The sequence below is a fragment of the Eubalaena glacialis genome, chromosome 4 (assembly GCF_028564815.1).
Source record: "Eubalaena glacialis isolate mEubGla1 chromosome 4, mEubGla1.1.hap2.+ XY, whole genome shotgun sequence".
In the NCBI taxonomy this organism is placed as follows: Eukaryota; Metazoa; Chordata; class Mammalia; order Artiodactyla; family Balaenidae; genus Eubalaena; species Eubalaena glacialis.
Window position 1 is genome coordinate 127,217,877 of NC_083719.1, and position 14,347 is coordinate 127,232,223.

Here is a 14,347-nt window from a genome sequence, read left to right on the forward strand (position 1 = left end):
TAGGCACAGGTGAAAACTCCCGACAGCTCTGTAAGGGAAGCTCTCTAGTCAGGGAGCAATGGCTTTTACCTCCTGGGTCAGAGGACCGCTCCCCCCCACACTAATCTAGGTTCAAGAAAGTTTTGCTATAGTCATCCAAGAACCAACCTCTATTAGCCAATCCTAACAAAGGAAACAGTCAGACATAGGCAAACAAAAAGGCATGGGGCTCTAACCCAGGGATTGGGGTTCTAACCTGATTGATCCTTTGGTACCTCAGCGGCTGCAACCTTTGATATTGTCTCTCTTTTTTTTTTTTTTTTTTTATTAATTAATTAATTAATTTATTTTTGGCTGTGTTGGGTATTCGTTTCTGTGCGAGGGCCTTCTCCAGTTGTGGCAAGCGGGGGCCACTCTTCATCACGGTGCGCGGGCCTCTCACTATCGTGGCCTCTCCCGTTGCGGAGCACAGGCTCCAGACGCGCAGGCTCAGCAGTTGTGGCTCACGGGCCCAGTTGCTCCGCGGCATGTGGGATCTTCCCAGACCAGGGCTCGAACCCGTGTCCCCTGCATTGGCAGGCAGATTCTCAACCACTGCGCCACCAGGGAAGCCCCGATATTGTCTCTCTTAAGGTGGGACTCTAATCCACAATCCTGATGAGATTATTAGACAATATAGGCACAGGTGCATTTTAACAAGGTTACTCTCCCCAAAAGACGCCTGATTTAGGAGCTGTTTCTTCTCTCAAAAGTGAAAGGAGCACTGAGGGGCCTGGAGGGCCACAGAGGGGAAGCAGGAACTCGACAGCTGACCCTCTAGATGAATTCGGTCTAGGTGGCCACTCAGGGTCTGTGGTGAGGGCCCACACTCCGCCAGGGGCTACAGTGCCTCGGGCAGGCTGTCACAAGACTGAGTCCCTTCATGGAGTCCAAAATTATTACTGAGCAAGGGCTCGCTACCCAATGTGCTTAAAAGTCAATACTATGGAACTGGCTTTTGAGAGAAGGAAGAGCTTTATTGTGAGGTCGACTGCCAAGGAGACAGATTTGAGGGCCTTGCCTTGGTTGACCCCACGGATGAGGAGGAACCTTGGATACAGAGGGATGACGATAAGCAATAGGTGCATGAACACCCACAGTGTTCAAGGGTCAGCCCTACACCAGTTAAACGCAATTGTCATACTGGATAAAAAAGCAAAACCGAATATTTGCTGTCTACAAGAAACCCACTTTAGAATGTAAATTGGTGCAGCTACTATGGAGAACAGTATGGAGGTTCCCTAAAAAAGTAAGAATAGAGCTACCACATGATCCAGCAATCCCACTCCAGGGCATATAACTGGAAAAGACGAAAACTCTAATTCAAAAAGATACATGTCCCCCAATGTTCATAGCAGCACTATTCACAACAGCCAAGTCATGGAAGCTATCTAAGTGTCCATCGACACAGGAATGGATAAAGAAGATGTGGCAATATATATATATATATATATATATATATATATATATATATATATATACACACACACACACACACACACACATATATATATAATGGAATATCACTCAGCCATAAAAAAGAATGAAATAATGCCATTTTCAGCAACATGACCTACAGATCATCATACTAAGTGAAGTAAGTCACACAGAGAAAGACAATATCATATATCACTTATATGTGAAATCTAAAATAAAATTATACAAATGAACTTATTTACAAAAGAGGAACAGATTCACAGACATAAGAAACAAACTTATGGCTACCAAAGCGGAAGGGGGGATAAAGTAGGAGTTTGGGATTAAGAGCTACACACTACTATATTTAAAATATATAAACAAGGACCTACTTTATAGCACAGGGAACTACATTCAATATCTTGTAATAACTTATAATGGAAAGGAATCTAAATTATATATACATATATATATATATATATATATCTGAATCACTTTGCTTTATACCTGAAACTAACACAACATTGTAAATCAACTATACTTCAATAATAATGAAAAAAAAGAAACCCACTTTAAATATAAAGACATAGGTAGGATAAAAGTAAAAGGATGGAAAAAGATATTCCAGGTAAACAGTAATCAGAAAAAACAAAAAAACAGCTAGAGTGCTGTATTAATATCAGACAAAGCAGACATCAGAACAAGGAATATTTCTAGGGATAGTGAAGAATATTACATAATGACACAGAAGTCAAATATCCAAGAATACAACTATCCTCAATGTATATGCACCTTAGAACAGGCTTCAGCGAGGGGGTCAACCGCGGTCAACCGACTTGTTGCTCTTCTGGTCGCCACTCCCCTCGCCGGCCCGACAAGACGCGCCAGTAGCGCGGCACCGATTCCTCTCGGGCTCGTGGGCGCTGCTCTGAGCCCCGTCACCCTTTATACAAGAAAGCTGGCGGGCACTATGGGGAAAAAGCAAAACAACAAGAAAGTGGAGGAGGTGCTAGAAGAAGAGGAAGAAGAATATGTGGTGGAAAAAGTTCTCGACCGTCGAGTGGTAAAGGGCAAAGTGGAGTACCTCCTAACGAGGAAGGGGGTCTCAGATGAGGACAACACATGGGAGCCGGAAGAAAACCTGGATTGCCCTGACCTCATTGCTGAGTTCCTACAGTCACAGAAAACAGCATACGAGACAGATAAATCAGAGGGAGGCAAGCGCAAAGCTGATTCTGATTCGGAAGGTAAGGGGGAGGAGAGCAAACCAAAGAAGCAGAAGGAAGAGTCAGAAAAGCCACGAGGCTTTGCCTGGGGTTTGGAACCGGAGTGGATTATTGGAGCTACAGACTCCAGTGGAGAACTCATGTTCCTGATGAAATGCAAAAACTCTGATGAGGCAGACCTGGTCCCTGCCAAGGAAACCAATGTCAAGTGCCCACAGGTTGTCATATCCTTCTATGAGGAAAGGCTGACGTGGCATTCCTACCCCTCGGAGGATGATGACAAAAAAGATGACAAGAATTAACTCCCCTGAGTACCAGCCCCTGTCACATCTGACTGTGGGTTTCAAGTGGGGAAAGAAGAAGTTCTACTTGTCTTGACACCATAGAGGGGGCTTGAGAAGATGTCCTTTGAAGAGCCAGTATAGTTTCTGTGCCCTACAGCAGCCCAAGTGCTTTAAAGCCGCTCCATACTGTATAGTTTGCACACCCATCCCAGTGGAGGGGAAGGAGGGTCAGTGTTTCAAGGCAACCCATTCTGAACTTTGCTGAGAAAAGCAAAGGGCCTTCTATGAAGGACAAAACTGGCAGAATGGGATGTGGGACAGCAAAAGATACTGTAGGTCTTCAAAGAGCATCTCCACAACCCACAGCCTTCTTCCCAATAGTGTTAACTCTGCATTTTTACAGCGTAGCAAATATGTAGTTTTTGGCTATTTCTGGTGTATTATTTGGGGTGGGAGGGATGGTGTGGGAAAGAAGGGAGATGGGTTAGGATCATTTTTGTTAAAATTTGGGGCCTCTTGGGGGGAAATGGTGAAACAAAGGAAAGAACTAATGATGATTTGGTTCTGTGTCCAGAATATTTCATCCTTTCAAAAAATGTCATTGGCGGGGCTTCCCTGATGGCGCAGTGGTTGAGAGTCTGCCTGCCAGTGCAGGGGACACGGGTTCGAGCCCTGGTCTGGGAAGATCCCACATGCCGCGGAGCAACTAGGCCCGTGAGCCACAACTACTGAGCCTGCGCGTCTGGAGCCTGTGCTCCCAACAAGAGAGGCCACGACAGTGAGAGGCCCGCACACCGCGATGAAGAGTGGCCCCTGCTTGCCGCAACTAGAGAAAGCCCTCACACAGAAACGAAGACCCAACACAGCCACAAATAAATAAATAAATAAAATTAAAAAAATATATATAATTGTCAGTTAATTAAAAAAAAAAAATGTCACTGGCAACCTACATGAGGACTGTGAGAGACTGTTTAAAAGCTGTGAATGCCTGAAACTTAGAAGCCAAGGTGTTCCCTGCCTGAGCTTAACGCTGTTCCCAAAAAGCATTAAGCTTTGGTAACTTCTTAACTTCCCAGTTAAGAAGTTACCAAAGCTGCCATTTGGGGGATGGAAACTGCTTGAGGAGGAAAAGTCATACTGGAGTGTATACACAGGCACATCATTCTGTCTTAGAGGCGCTAATTCTTGAAATTGACAAGAAAACCCTTTCTTTTCCAGTTATGAAGTTATAAATATCAGCTTCTCCATCCAAGCCACTGGCTGAAGTATTTGGGGAAGGGCAGAGGGTGGTATAGGAGGTGGGAGAGTAGGCAAAGACAAGGGCCGGGGCTCTGAGGGTGGAAAACTCTTGGAGCCTCTGTTTTTTGAACTTTCAAACCATTGGTGGCAGGGTCCAGTCACTGACACCACAAGTTTGCTGAGTCACTTCAAGAGTTGAATGATTTCTGAAGCCCTGGTCTCAGGAGAAGATTAAATTTTCATACCTGGGCAGTGGTTCACTTTAAAACAAAACAAATTTTTTTAATCCGAAGAATTAACTAAAACCCAAAATGCTGTCTTGAATCATGAGATCCATCAGTTCTTGACGTCATTTAGACCTGCATCTAGAACTCCATTGTAAAATCGTTTTAGGCATGTGTTAGGTTTCTGTGAAAATTTTGTTTAAATGTTAAACTTCATACCAACACTGTCAGCATTTCTCTTAATAAAACTATAGATTTATAATCCTGAAAAAAAAATAAATGAAACAAAACTGAGAACTGAAAGAAGAGATAGACAAATCTCTGGTGACACATGTCTCTCAGTAACAGACGGTACAAGTACAGAGAAAGTAAGAATATAAAAGACCTGAACAAAAGTACAAACCAACCTGACCTAATTGATATTTGGCGAATACTCTACTTAATAAGAGAACACACATTCTTCCCAAGGACACATGGAACATTCACCAAGATGTACCATATCCTTATCTATATGAAAAACCATTAAAAATTTTAAAAGCATGTAAAGTTTAAATATCTAAATCATACAGAGTATTTCTTGTACCATAACAGAATTAAACTTGAAGTCATTCACAGGACAATAACTGGGAAATCCAAACATGTGGAAATTGAACAACACTCTTATAAACAACCCATGAGCCAAAGAAGAAATCCCAAGGGAAATTAGAAAATGTTTTTAACTGAATGAAAAAATAATCAATGATCTGAGTTCTACCTTAGGAAACCAGAAAAAAAAACAAATTAAACCCATAGCAACTATAGGGAAGGAAAGAGGATAACAGCAGAAATGAATGAAATCCAGAAAATGTCAGAGAATAATCAGTAAAGCCAAAAGCCGTTTCATTGGAAAAAAATCAATAAAATATTGAAGAAAAACAAAACAAGAAAGACACAAGTTACAAATGTCAGGAATCAAAGAGGGAACATCATCACCAACATCACCCTTTTAGTGTACAGACACTAAAAGGATAATAAGGGAATACTTCAAAATGCTCTAGGTACATCATTCCAACAAGTTAGATAAAATGGACAAATCTCTGGAGACACACAAGACGATGCTTCTAGCATCACTGAGCTGGCCTGTTGGTCCTAAGGCGAGGATGAGAAACATGTGAGGCAGAGCTGCACCAGCTAAGGTACCTCTTCTAAGCCCAGCCTGGAGCAGGATGCCCCAGTCGCCCTGTAGATGCATGAGTGAACCCTACTGAGTCCAACAAGATCAGCTGCACAAGGTGTAGGTGAGAGAGAAATAAATGTTTTTTATTATTATTGTAGATTTGTGGGGTTTTATTGGTTTGAATGCTATACAAGGAATGCTAACTGGTAATGTATTGACCTGGGATAAATGCCAAGCCTGGGGAGGGCTGGGTTTTGCCAGGCAGAGGCAGGGAAGAAAAAAAGAAGGGCATTTAGAAAGAAATAAACAGCAAAGGCCCCTAGCAGAGCAGCTAGCTGGCCACGGGCAGGTACAGAACCCAGGCAGAGAGCAGTAGTGCCAGGAATCCCGTCCCAGCAGCACGCTACAGTCCTGTTTGCACCCAGTGCTGACTGCAAGGTAGTCATACATAAAGAGGGATCTATTCTCCCCCCGGATGGAAGTCCCCCCACAAACCCTGCTCCCAACCACAGCCCCTTTCCCAGCAACAGCCACTGGTACGAATCCTGTATATGCTCTACCCTTCCTGACCTTTGTCCACACAGCTATATGCTCATCCACGGATCCATTCATCCATCCACTCAGCCATGCTGTGTGGTTTTAAAAAGCAGTAGTAAATGCTATTTATTGCACTGTGGGGCTTCGGGTTTATCACTTAATCACACATCTTAGAAGTCTTTCTATGTCAATACGTAGAGAGCTACCTCAGTTTTTAAATTGCTACATTGTATTCATGAGATAAATGTACCATAATTTTTTTCACCATTCCTCTACTGCATGGACACTTTAGTTACTTGATTTTTCTCCACTGTAAACAATGCTGCGGTGCACATCCGAGCACCTAAATGACTGTGCATGTGTGCCATCATCTGAGCGGGATCCATTCCGGATTGCTGGGTCCAAGGGTGGGTCCAGTAAAATGTGGAGGCACTGTTAAACTGCCCTCCAAAACAGGCTGTGTAGGGCTTCCCTGGGGGCGCAGTGGTTAAGAATCCGCCTTAAAATCCACCAGGCAAAACAGGTTTTACTGAGGGTCCTCCCTTGAACCATAATTTTACATTTCTTCCACCAATTCTGATTTTGCAAAATAACTTAGAAAAACCAGTGGAGGTCAAACGTACCTGCCTACTCTTGATCTGAGGAAAGTTGATAACCACAGTGCAAGGCAGAGAGCTGACGGTAGCACAGCCAGAAGTCCTTCCTCAAAGAAAAACAAGCACTTAGTGAAGCTGGGCTCTGCAGTTGGCGACTGGGTTTCCTCCGCTGTAGGGCTCAAGATAGTTGACTTCTTTCCCAGCAAAATCTCAGAAGAGGCTGGAAACACTACCTTCACCAAACGCCTGCCGCTTCTTCCCAGCCTTTATGGTTGGGACCCAACACGAACCAGCAGTCTTACCAGAGACTCGAGGTCTGCGTGATGCTGCAATGCTGGCTGCACCTGGAAAACCTGGCCGTTCACGGGAGATGAAGGAAAGCACCAGGACTTGCCAATCTGTGGCTCTGATTTGTTCCTTTGTAGGCAGCACCTAGGCACACGGGCTGCTTGCCCCGTCAACTACTCTCCACCTTAGTGCCTGTTCTGAGTGGATAGCTGGCCCCCCCGAGAATGGATGTTTGGGGAGAGAGAGCACTAAAACAAGCAACCCCTAAGTCAAAGTCTTAGTCGATATCTCAGGTTTCAAACCCAAGAGCTGAGAACAGTCTATGGACTGCAAATCTCTAGAAAATGGGCTTCCCTCCCTCGCCCATAAAAGCCCGCGCACCACAAGGAAGAGTAGCCCCCGCTCGCCGCAACTAGAGAAAAGCCCGCGCGCAGCAACCAAGACCCAACGTAGCCAAAAAAAAAAAAAAGCATTCACTTAAAAAGAAAAAAAAAGAATTCCCTGGAGAAGCCACAAAGGAGAATGGAGAGTCTCAAAGATGGCCAGCTTGGATTTGAAGCTTCCCTTAGGGAACACTGAAAAGGTTTCCATTAAAGATGGTTGCCAAGCACTGTAGCCTAAACGTCACGCGTGCTGCCTGTCTGCCAAGAAATCTGTCCTGGCAGTTCCAAGACTGTAGCCACGGTGGTCAGAGGCTCCTAAGAGTTTCCCCCCGTGTGCTGAGGGCAGGCGTGCCTATTGCAGAGGGCCGAGGAGAGCCCAGGCTCTGTCTCACGTACCACCTGGATAAACTTACCTCATGGGGAGGCAGGTGCAGGAAATGACAGGATCACCTTGAAGAAACCAAAGTGAGGATGCTGTCTGAGACTGAGAGCTGAATGTGAGAGAGGAATTCAGGAGTATACAGGTTGAAACAGCCAAGCCCTGGCTTCCTTGGTGGGCAGGCTGGGGTTTAATCTTCCAGGTAGATGATGGAGACATTTTACCTCCCCAGCAGAGATCAAAGACAAGCTCAGCTCAGAGCCTGGGAAATTTCCAGGTAGAATACATTCAGCCCAAGACCTCCATATAGCATGTGGCCTTTAGCATCACCACCAATGCTCGTTCCTCCGGCAAACTTTCATACACACACACACACACGCGCACACACACACACACACACACACATACTGAAAAGCATTTCAATGCTAACTCCCTGCTAGTTTGGCTCATGTAAAAGAGGGTTAAAACTCTCAGTGAGAAAAACCCAAAATGTCCAGTTGTATGAAATTCCTTTAACCCAGACACGGGTTATATTCTTCTGGTGTCGAGATTTTCCTGCTTCATGCTCCCTCATTTCCCCTTTACCCTCTCGCCCCAACAAGTTAATCTGGCTGGTTTCATTAAGAATACACACCTTTATCAATACCACCAGGTAATTATATTAGGCACAGGTGAAAACTCCCGACAGCTCTGTAAGGCAAGCTCTCTAGTCAGGGAGCAATGGCTTTTACCTCCTGGGTCAGAGGACCGCACCCCCCCCCCATTAATCCAGGTTCAAGAATGTTTTGCTATAATCATCCAAGAACCAACCCCTATTAGCCAGTCCTAACAAAGGAAACAGTCAGACATAGGCAAACAAAAAGGCATGGGGCTCTAACCCAGGGATTGGGGTTCTAACCTGATTGATCCTTTGGTACCTCAGTGGCTGCAAACTTTGATATTGTCTCTCTTAAGGTGGAACTCTAACCCACAATCCTGAGGAGATTATTAGACAATATAGGCACAGGTGCATTTTAACAAGGTTACTCTCCCCAAAGACGCCTGATTTAGGAGCTGTTTCTTCTCTCAAAAGTGAAAGGAGCACTGAGGGGCCTGGAGGGCCACAGCGGGGAAGCAGGAACTCGACAGCTGACCCTCTAGATGAATTTGGTCTAGGTGGCCACTCAGGGTCTGTGGTGAGGGCCCACACTCCGCCAGGGGCTACAGTGCCTCGGGCAGGCTGTCACAAGACTGAGTCCCTTCATGGAGTCCAAAATTGTTACTGAGCAAGGACTCGTTACCCAATGTGCATAAAAGCCAATACTATGGAACTGGCTTTTGAGAAAAGGAAGAGCTTTATTGTGAGGTCGACTGCCAAGGAGACAGATATGAGGGCCTTGCCTTGGTTGACCCCACGGATGAGGAGGAACCTTGGATACAGAGGGACGACGATAAGCAATAGGTGGATGAACACCCACAGTGTTCAAGGGTCAGCCCTACACCAGTTAAACGCAATTGTCATACTGGATAAAAAAGCAAAACCGAATATTTGCTTTCTACAAGAAACCCACTTTAGAATGTAAATTGGTGCAGCCACTATGGAGAACAGTATGAAGGTTCCCTAAATACCTGAAAATACAGCTACCATATGATCCAGCAATCCCACTCCAGGGCGTATAACTGGAAAAGACGGAAGCTCTAATTCAAAAAGATAAATGTACCCCAATGTTCATAGCAGCACTTTTCACAACCGCCAAGTCATGGAAGCTATCTAAGTGTCCATCAACAGAGGAATGGATAAAGAAGATGCGGTATATATATATATATATATATATATATATATAAAACACACATATATATACACATATATATACATATAATGGAATATCACTCAGCCATAAAAAAGAATGAACTAATGCCATTTTCAGCAACATGACCTATAGATTATCATACTAAGTGAATTAAGTCACACAGAGAAAGACAATATCATATATCACTTGTATGTGAAATCCAAAAAAAACTATAGAAATGAACATATTTTCAAAAGAGGGACAGATTCACAGACATAACAACAAACTTATGGTTACCAAAGAGGAAGGGGGGGATAAATTAGGAGTTTGGGATTAACAGCTACACACTACTATATATAAAATATATAAACAACAAGGACCTATTTTATAGCACAGGGAACTACATTCAATATTCTGTAATAACTTATAATGGAAAGGAATCTAAATTTTATAATATATATATATATATATAAATCCGAATCACTCTGCTTTATACCTGAAACTAACACAACATTGTAAATCAACTATACTTCAATAATAATGAAAGAAAAGAAACCCACTTTAAATATAAAGACATAGGTAGAATAAAAGTAAAAGGATGGAAAAAGATATTCCAGGTAAACAGTAATCAGAAAAAACAAAAAAACAGCTAGAGTGCTATATTAATATCAGACAAAGCAGACATCAGAACAAGGAATATTTCTAGGGGTAGTGAAGAATATTACATAATGACAAAGAAGTCAATTATCCAAGAATACAACTATCCTCAATGTATATGCACCTTAGAAGAGAGCTTCTAAATACATGAAACAAAACTGAGAACTGAAAGAGGAGATAGACAAATCTCTGGTGAGACATCTCTCTCTGGAAGAGATGGTACAAGTACAGAGAAAGTAAGAATATAAAAGACCTGAACAAAACTACAAACCAACTTGACCTAATTGATATTTAGAGAATACACTACTTAACAATAAGAGAAAACACATTCTTCCCAAGGACACATGGAACATTCACCAAGATGTACCATATCCTTATCTATATGAAAAACTATTAAAAAATTTAAAAGCATGAAAAGTTTAAACATCTAAATCGTACAGAGTATTTCTTGTACCATAACAGAGTTAAACTTGAAATCATTAACAGGACAATAACTGGGAAATCCAAACATATGGAAATTGAACAACATCCTTATAAACAACCCACGAGTCAAAGAAGAAATCCCAAGGGAAATTAGAAAATGTTTTTAACTGAATGAAAAAATAATCAATGATCTGAGTTCTACCTTAAGAAACCAGAAAAAGAACAAATTAAACCCATAGCAACTATAAGGAAGGAAAGAGGATAACAGCAGAAATGAATGAAATCCAGAAAATGTCACAGAATAATCAGTAAAGCCAAAAGCCGTTTCATTGAAAAATAATTCAATAAAACATTCAAGAAAAACAAAACAAAACAAGAAAGACACAAGTTACAAATGTCAGGAATCAAAGAAGGGACATCATCACGAACATCACCCTTTTAGTGTACAGCCATTAAAAGGATAAGAAGGGAATACTATAAAATGCTCTAGGTACATCACTTCAACAAGTTAGATAAAATGGACACATCTCTGGAGAGACACAAGAAGATGCTTCTAGCATCACTGAGCTGGCCTGTTGGTCCTAAGGCGAGGATGAGAAACATGTGAGGCAGAGCTGCACCAGCTAAGGTACCTCTGCTAAGCCCAGCCTGGAACAGGATGCCCCAGTCGCCCTGTAGATGCATGAGTGAACCCTACTGAGTCCAACAAGATCAGCTGCACAAGGTGTAGGTGAGAGAGAAATAAATGTTTTTTATTATTATTGTAGATTTGTGGGGTTTTATTGGTTTGAATGCTATACAAGGAATGCTAACTGGTAATGTATTGACCTGGATAAATGCCAAGCCTGGGGAGGGTTGGGTTTTGCCAGGCAGAGGCAGGGAAGAAAAAAAGACGGGCATTTAGAAAGAAATAAACAGCAAAGGCCCCTAGCAGAGCAGCTAGCTGGCCACGGGCAGGTACAGAACCCAGGCAGAGAGCAGTAGTGCCAGGAATCCCGTCCCAGCAGCACGCTACAGTCCTGTTTGCCCCCAGTGCTGACTGCAAGGTAGTCATACATAAAGAGGGATCTATTCTCCCCCCGGATGGAAGTCCCCCCACAAACCCTGCTCCCAACCACAGCCCCTTTCCCAGCAACAGCCACTGGTACGAATCCTGTATATGCTCTACCCTTCCTGACCTTTGTCCACACAGCTATATGCTCATCCATGGATCCATTCATTCATCCACTCAGCCATATTGTGGGGTTTTAAAAACAGCAGCAAATGCTATTTATTGCACTGTGGGGCTTCGGGTTTATCACTTAATCACACATCTTAGAAGTCTTTCCATGTCAATACGTAGAGAGCTACCTCAGTTTTTAAATTGCTACATTGTATTCATGAGATAAATGTACCATAATTTTTTTCACCATTCCTCTACTGCATGGACACTTTAGTTACTTGATTTTTCTCCACTGTAAACAATGCTGCGGTGCACATCCGAGCACCTAAATGATTGTGCATGTGTACCACCATCTGAGCGGGATCCATTCTGTATTGCTGGGTCCAAGGGTGGGTCCAGTAAAAAGTGGAGGCACTGTTAAACTGCCCTCCAAAAAAAGCTGTGTAGGGTTTCCCTGGGGGCGCAGTGGTTAAGAATCGGCCTTAAAATCCACCAGGCAAAACAGGTTTTACTGAGGGTCCTCCCTTGAACCATAATTTTACACCTCTTCCACCAATTCTGATTTTGCAAAATAACTTAGAAAAACCAGTGGAGGTCAAACGTACCTGCCTACTCTTGATATGAGGAAAGTTGATAACCACAGTGCAAGGCAGAGAGCTGACGGTGGCACAGCCAGGAGTCCTTCCTCGAAGAAAAACAAGCACTTAGTGAAGCTGGGCTCTGCAGTTGGCTGACTGGGTTTCCTCCGCTGTAGGGCTCAAGATAGTTGACTTCTTTCCCAGCAAAATCTCAGAAGAGGCTGGAAACACTACCTTCACCAAACGCCTGCCGCTTCTTCCCAGCCTTTATGGTTGGAGCCCAACCCCAACCAGCAGTCTTACCAGAGACTCGAGGTCTGCGTGATGCTGCAATGCTGGCTGCACCTGGAAAACCTGGCCGTTCACGGGAGATGAAGGAAAACACCAGGACTTGCCAATCTGTGGCTCCGATTTGTTCCTTTGTAGGGAGCACCTGGGCACACGGGCCGCTTGCCCCGTCAACTACTCTCCACCTTAGTGCCGGTTCTGAGGGGTTAGCTGGCGCCCCCCGAGAATGGATATTTGGGGAGAGAGCACGAAAACAAGCAACCCCTAAGTCAAAGTCTCAGTCAATACCCCAGGTTTCAAACCCAAGAGCTGAGAACAGTCTATGGACTGCAAATCTCTAGAAAATGGGCTTCCCTCCCTCGCCCATAAAAGCCCGCGCACCACAAGGAAGAGTAGCCCCCGCTCGCCGCAACTAGAGAAAAGCCCGCGCGCAGCAACCAAGACCCAACGTAGCCAAAAAAAAAAAAAAAAAAAAAAAAAAAACCATTCACTTAAAAAGAAAAAAAGAAGAATTCCCTGGAGAAGCCACAAAGGAGAATGGAGAGTCTCAAAGATGACCAGCTTGGATTTGAAGGTTCCCTTAGGGAACACTGAAAAGGTTTCCATTAAAGATGGTTGCCAAGCACTGTAGCCTAAACATCACGCGTGCTGCCTGTCTGCCAAGAAATCTGTCCTGGCAGTTCCGAGACTGTAGCCACGGTGGTCAGAGGCTCCTAAGAGTTTCCCCCCCGTGTGCTGAGGGCAGGCATGCCTATTGCAGAGGGGCCTAGGAGATGCCAGGCTCTGTCTCACGTACCACCTGGATAAACTTCCCTCATGGGGAGGCAGGTGGAGGAAATGACAGGATCACCTTGAAGAAACCAAAGTGAGGACGCTGTCTGAGACTGAGAGCTGAATGTGAGAGAGGAATTCAGGAGTATACAGGTTGAAATAGCCAAGCCCTGGCTTCCTTGGTGGGCAGGCTGGGGTTTAATCTTCCAGGTAGATGATCGAGACATTTTACCTCCGCAGCAGAGATCAAAGACAAGCTCAGCTCAGCTCATGGGAAATTTCCAGGTAGAATACATTCAGCCCAAGACCTCCATATAGCATGTGGCCTTTAGCATCACCACCAATGCTCGTTCCTCCGGCAAACTTTCATACACACACACACGCGCGCACACACACACACACACACACACACACACACACACATACTGAAAAGCATTTCAATGCTAACTCCCTGCTAGTTTGGCTCATGTAAAAGAGGGTTAAAACTCTCAGTGAGGAAAACCCAAAATGTCCAGTTGTATGAAATTCCTTTAACCCAGACACGGGTTACGTTCTTCTGGGGTCGAGATTTTCCTGCTTCATGCTCCCTCATTTCTCCTTTACCCTCTCGCCCCAATAAGGTAATCTGGGCTGGTTTCATTAAGAATACACTCCTTCATCAATACCACCAGGTAATTATATTAGGCACAGGTGAAAACTCCCGACAGCTCTGTAAGGCAAGCTCTCTAGTCAGGGAGCAATGGCTTTTACCTCCTGGGTCAGAGGACCGCCCCCCCCCCCATTAATCCAGGTTCAAGAAAGTTTTGCTATAGTCATCCAAGAACCAACCTCTATTAGCCCATCCTAACAAAGGAAACAGTCAGACATAGGCAAACAAAAAGGCTTGGGGCTCTAACCCAGGGATTGGGGTTCTAACCTGATTGATCCTTTGGTACCTCAGTGGCTGCAACCTT

General features: G+C 44.0%; 2 protein-coding genes across 3 annotated transcripts in view; one reads left to right on the top strand and one right to left on the bottom strand.

Moving 5' to 3' along the window:
* CSF1R (colony stimulating factor 1 receptor) overlaps positions 1 to 14,347 on the bottom strand; it is a 72,063-nt gene that overhangs the window by 53,026 nt on the left and 4,690 nt on the right. The window lies entirely within an intron of this gene.
* Positions 2,378 to 2,962, top strand: LOC133090064 (chromobox protein homolog 1-like). Its single transcript, XM_061188333.1, has one exon. The coding sequence runs from the start codon at positions 2,405 to 2,407 to the stop codon at positions 2,960 to 2,962; it is 558 nt and encodes a 185-aa protein (XP_061044316.1). The 5' UTR covers positions 2,378 to 2,404.

What these genes read in the sequence shown, in the direction of transcription:
- LOC133090064 (XM_061188333.1), top strand. Translation starts at nt 2,405, where the DNA reads ATGGGGAAAAAGCAAAACAACAAGAAAGTGGAGGAGGTGCTAGAAGAA.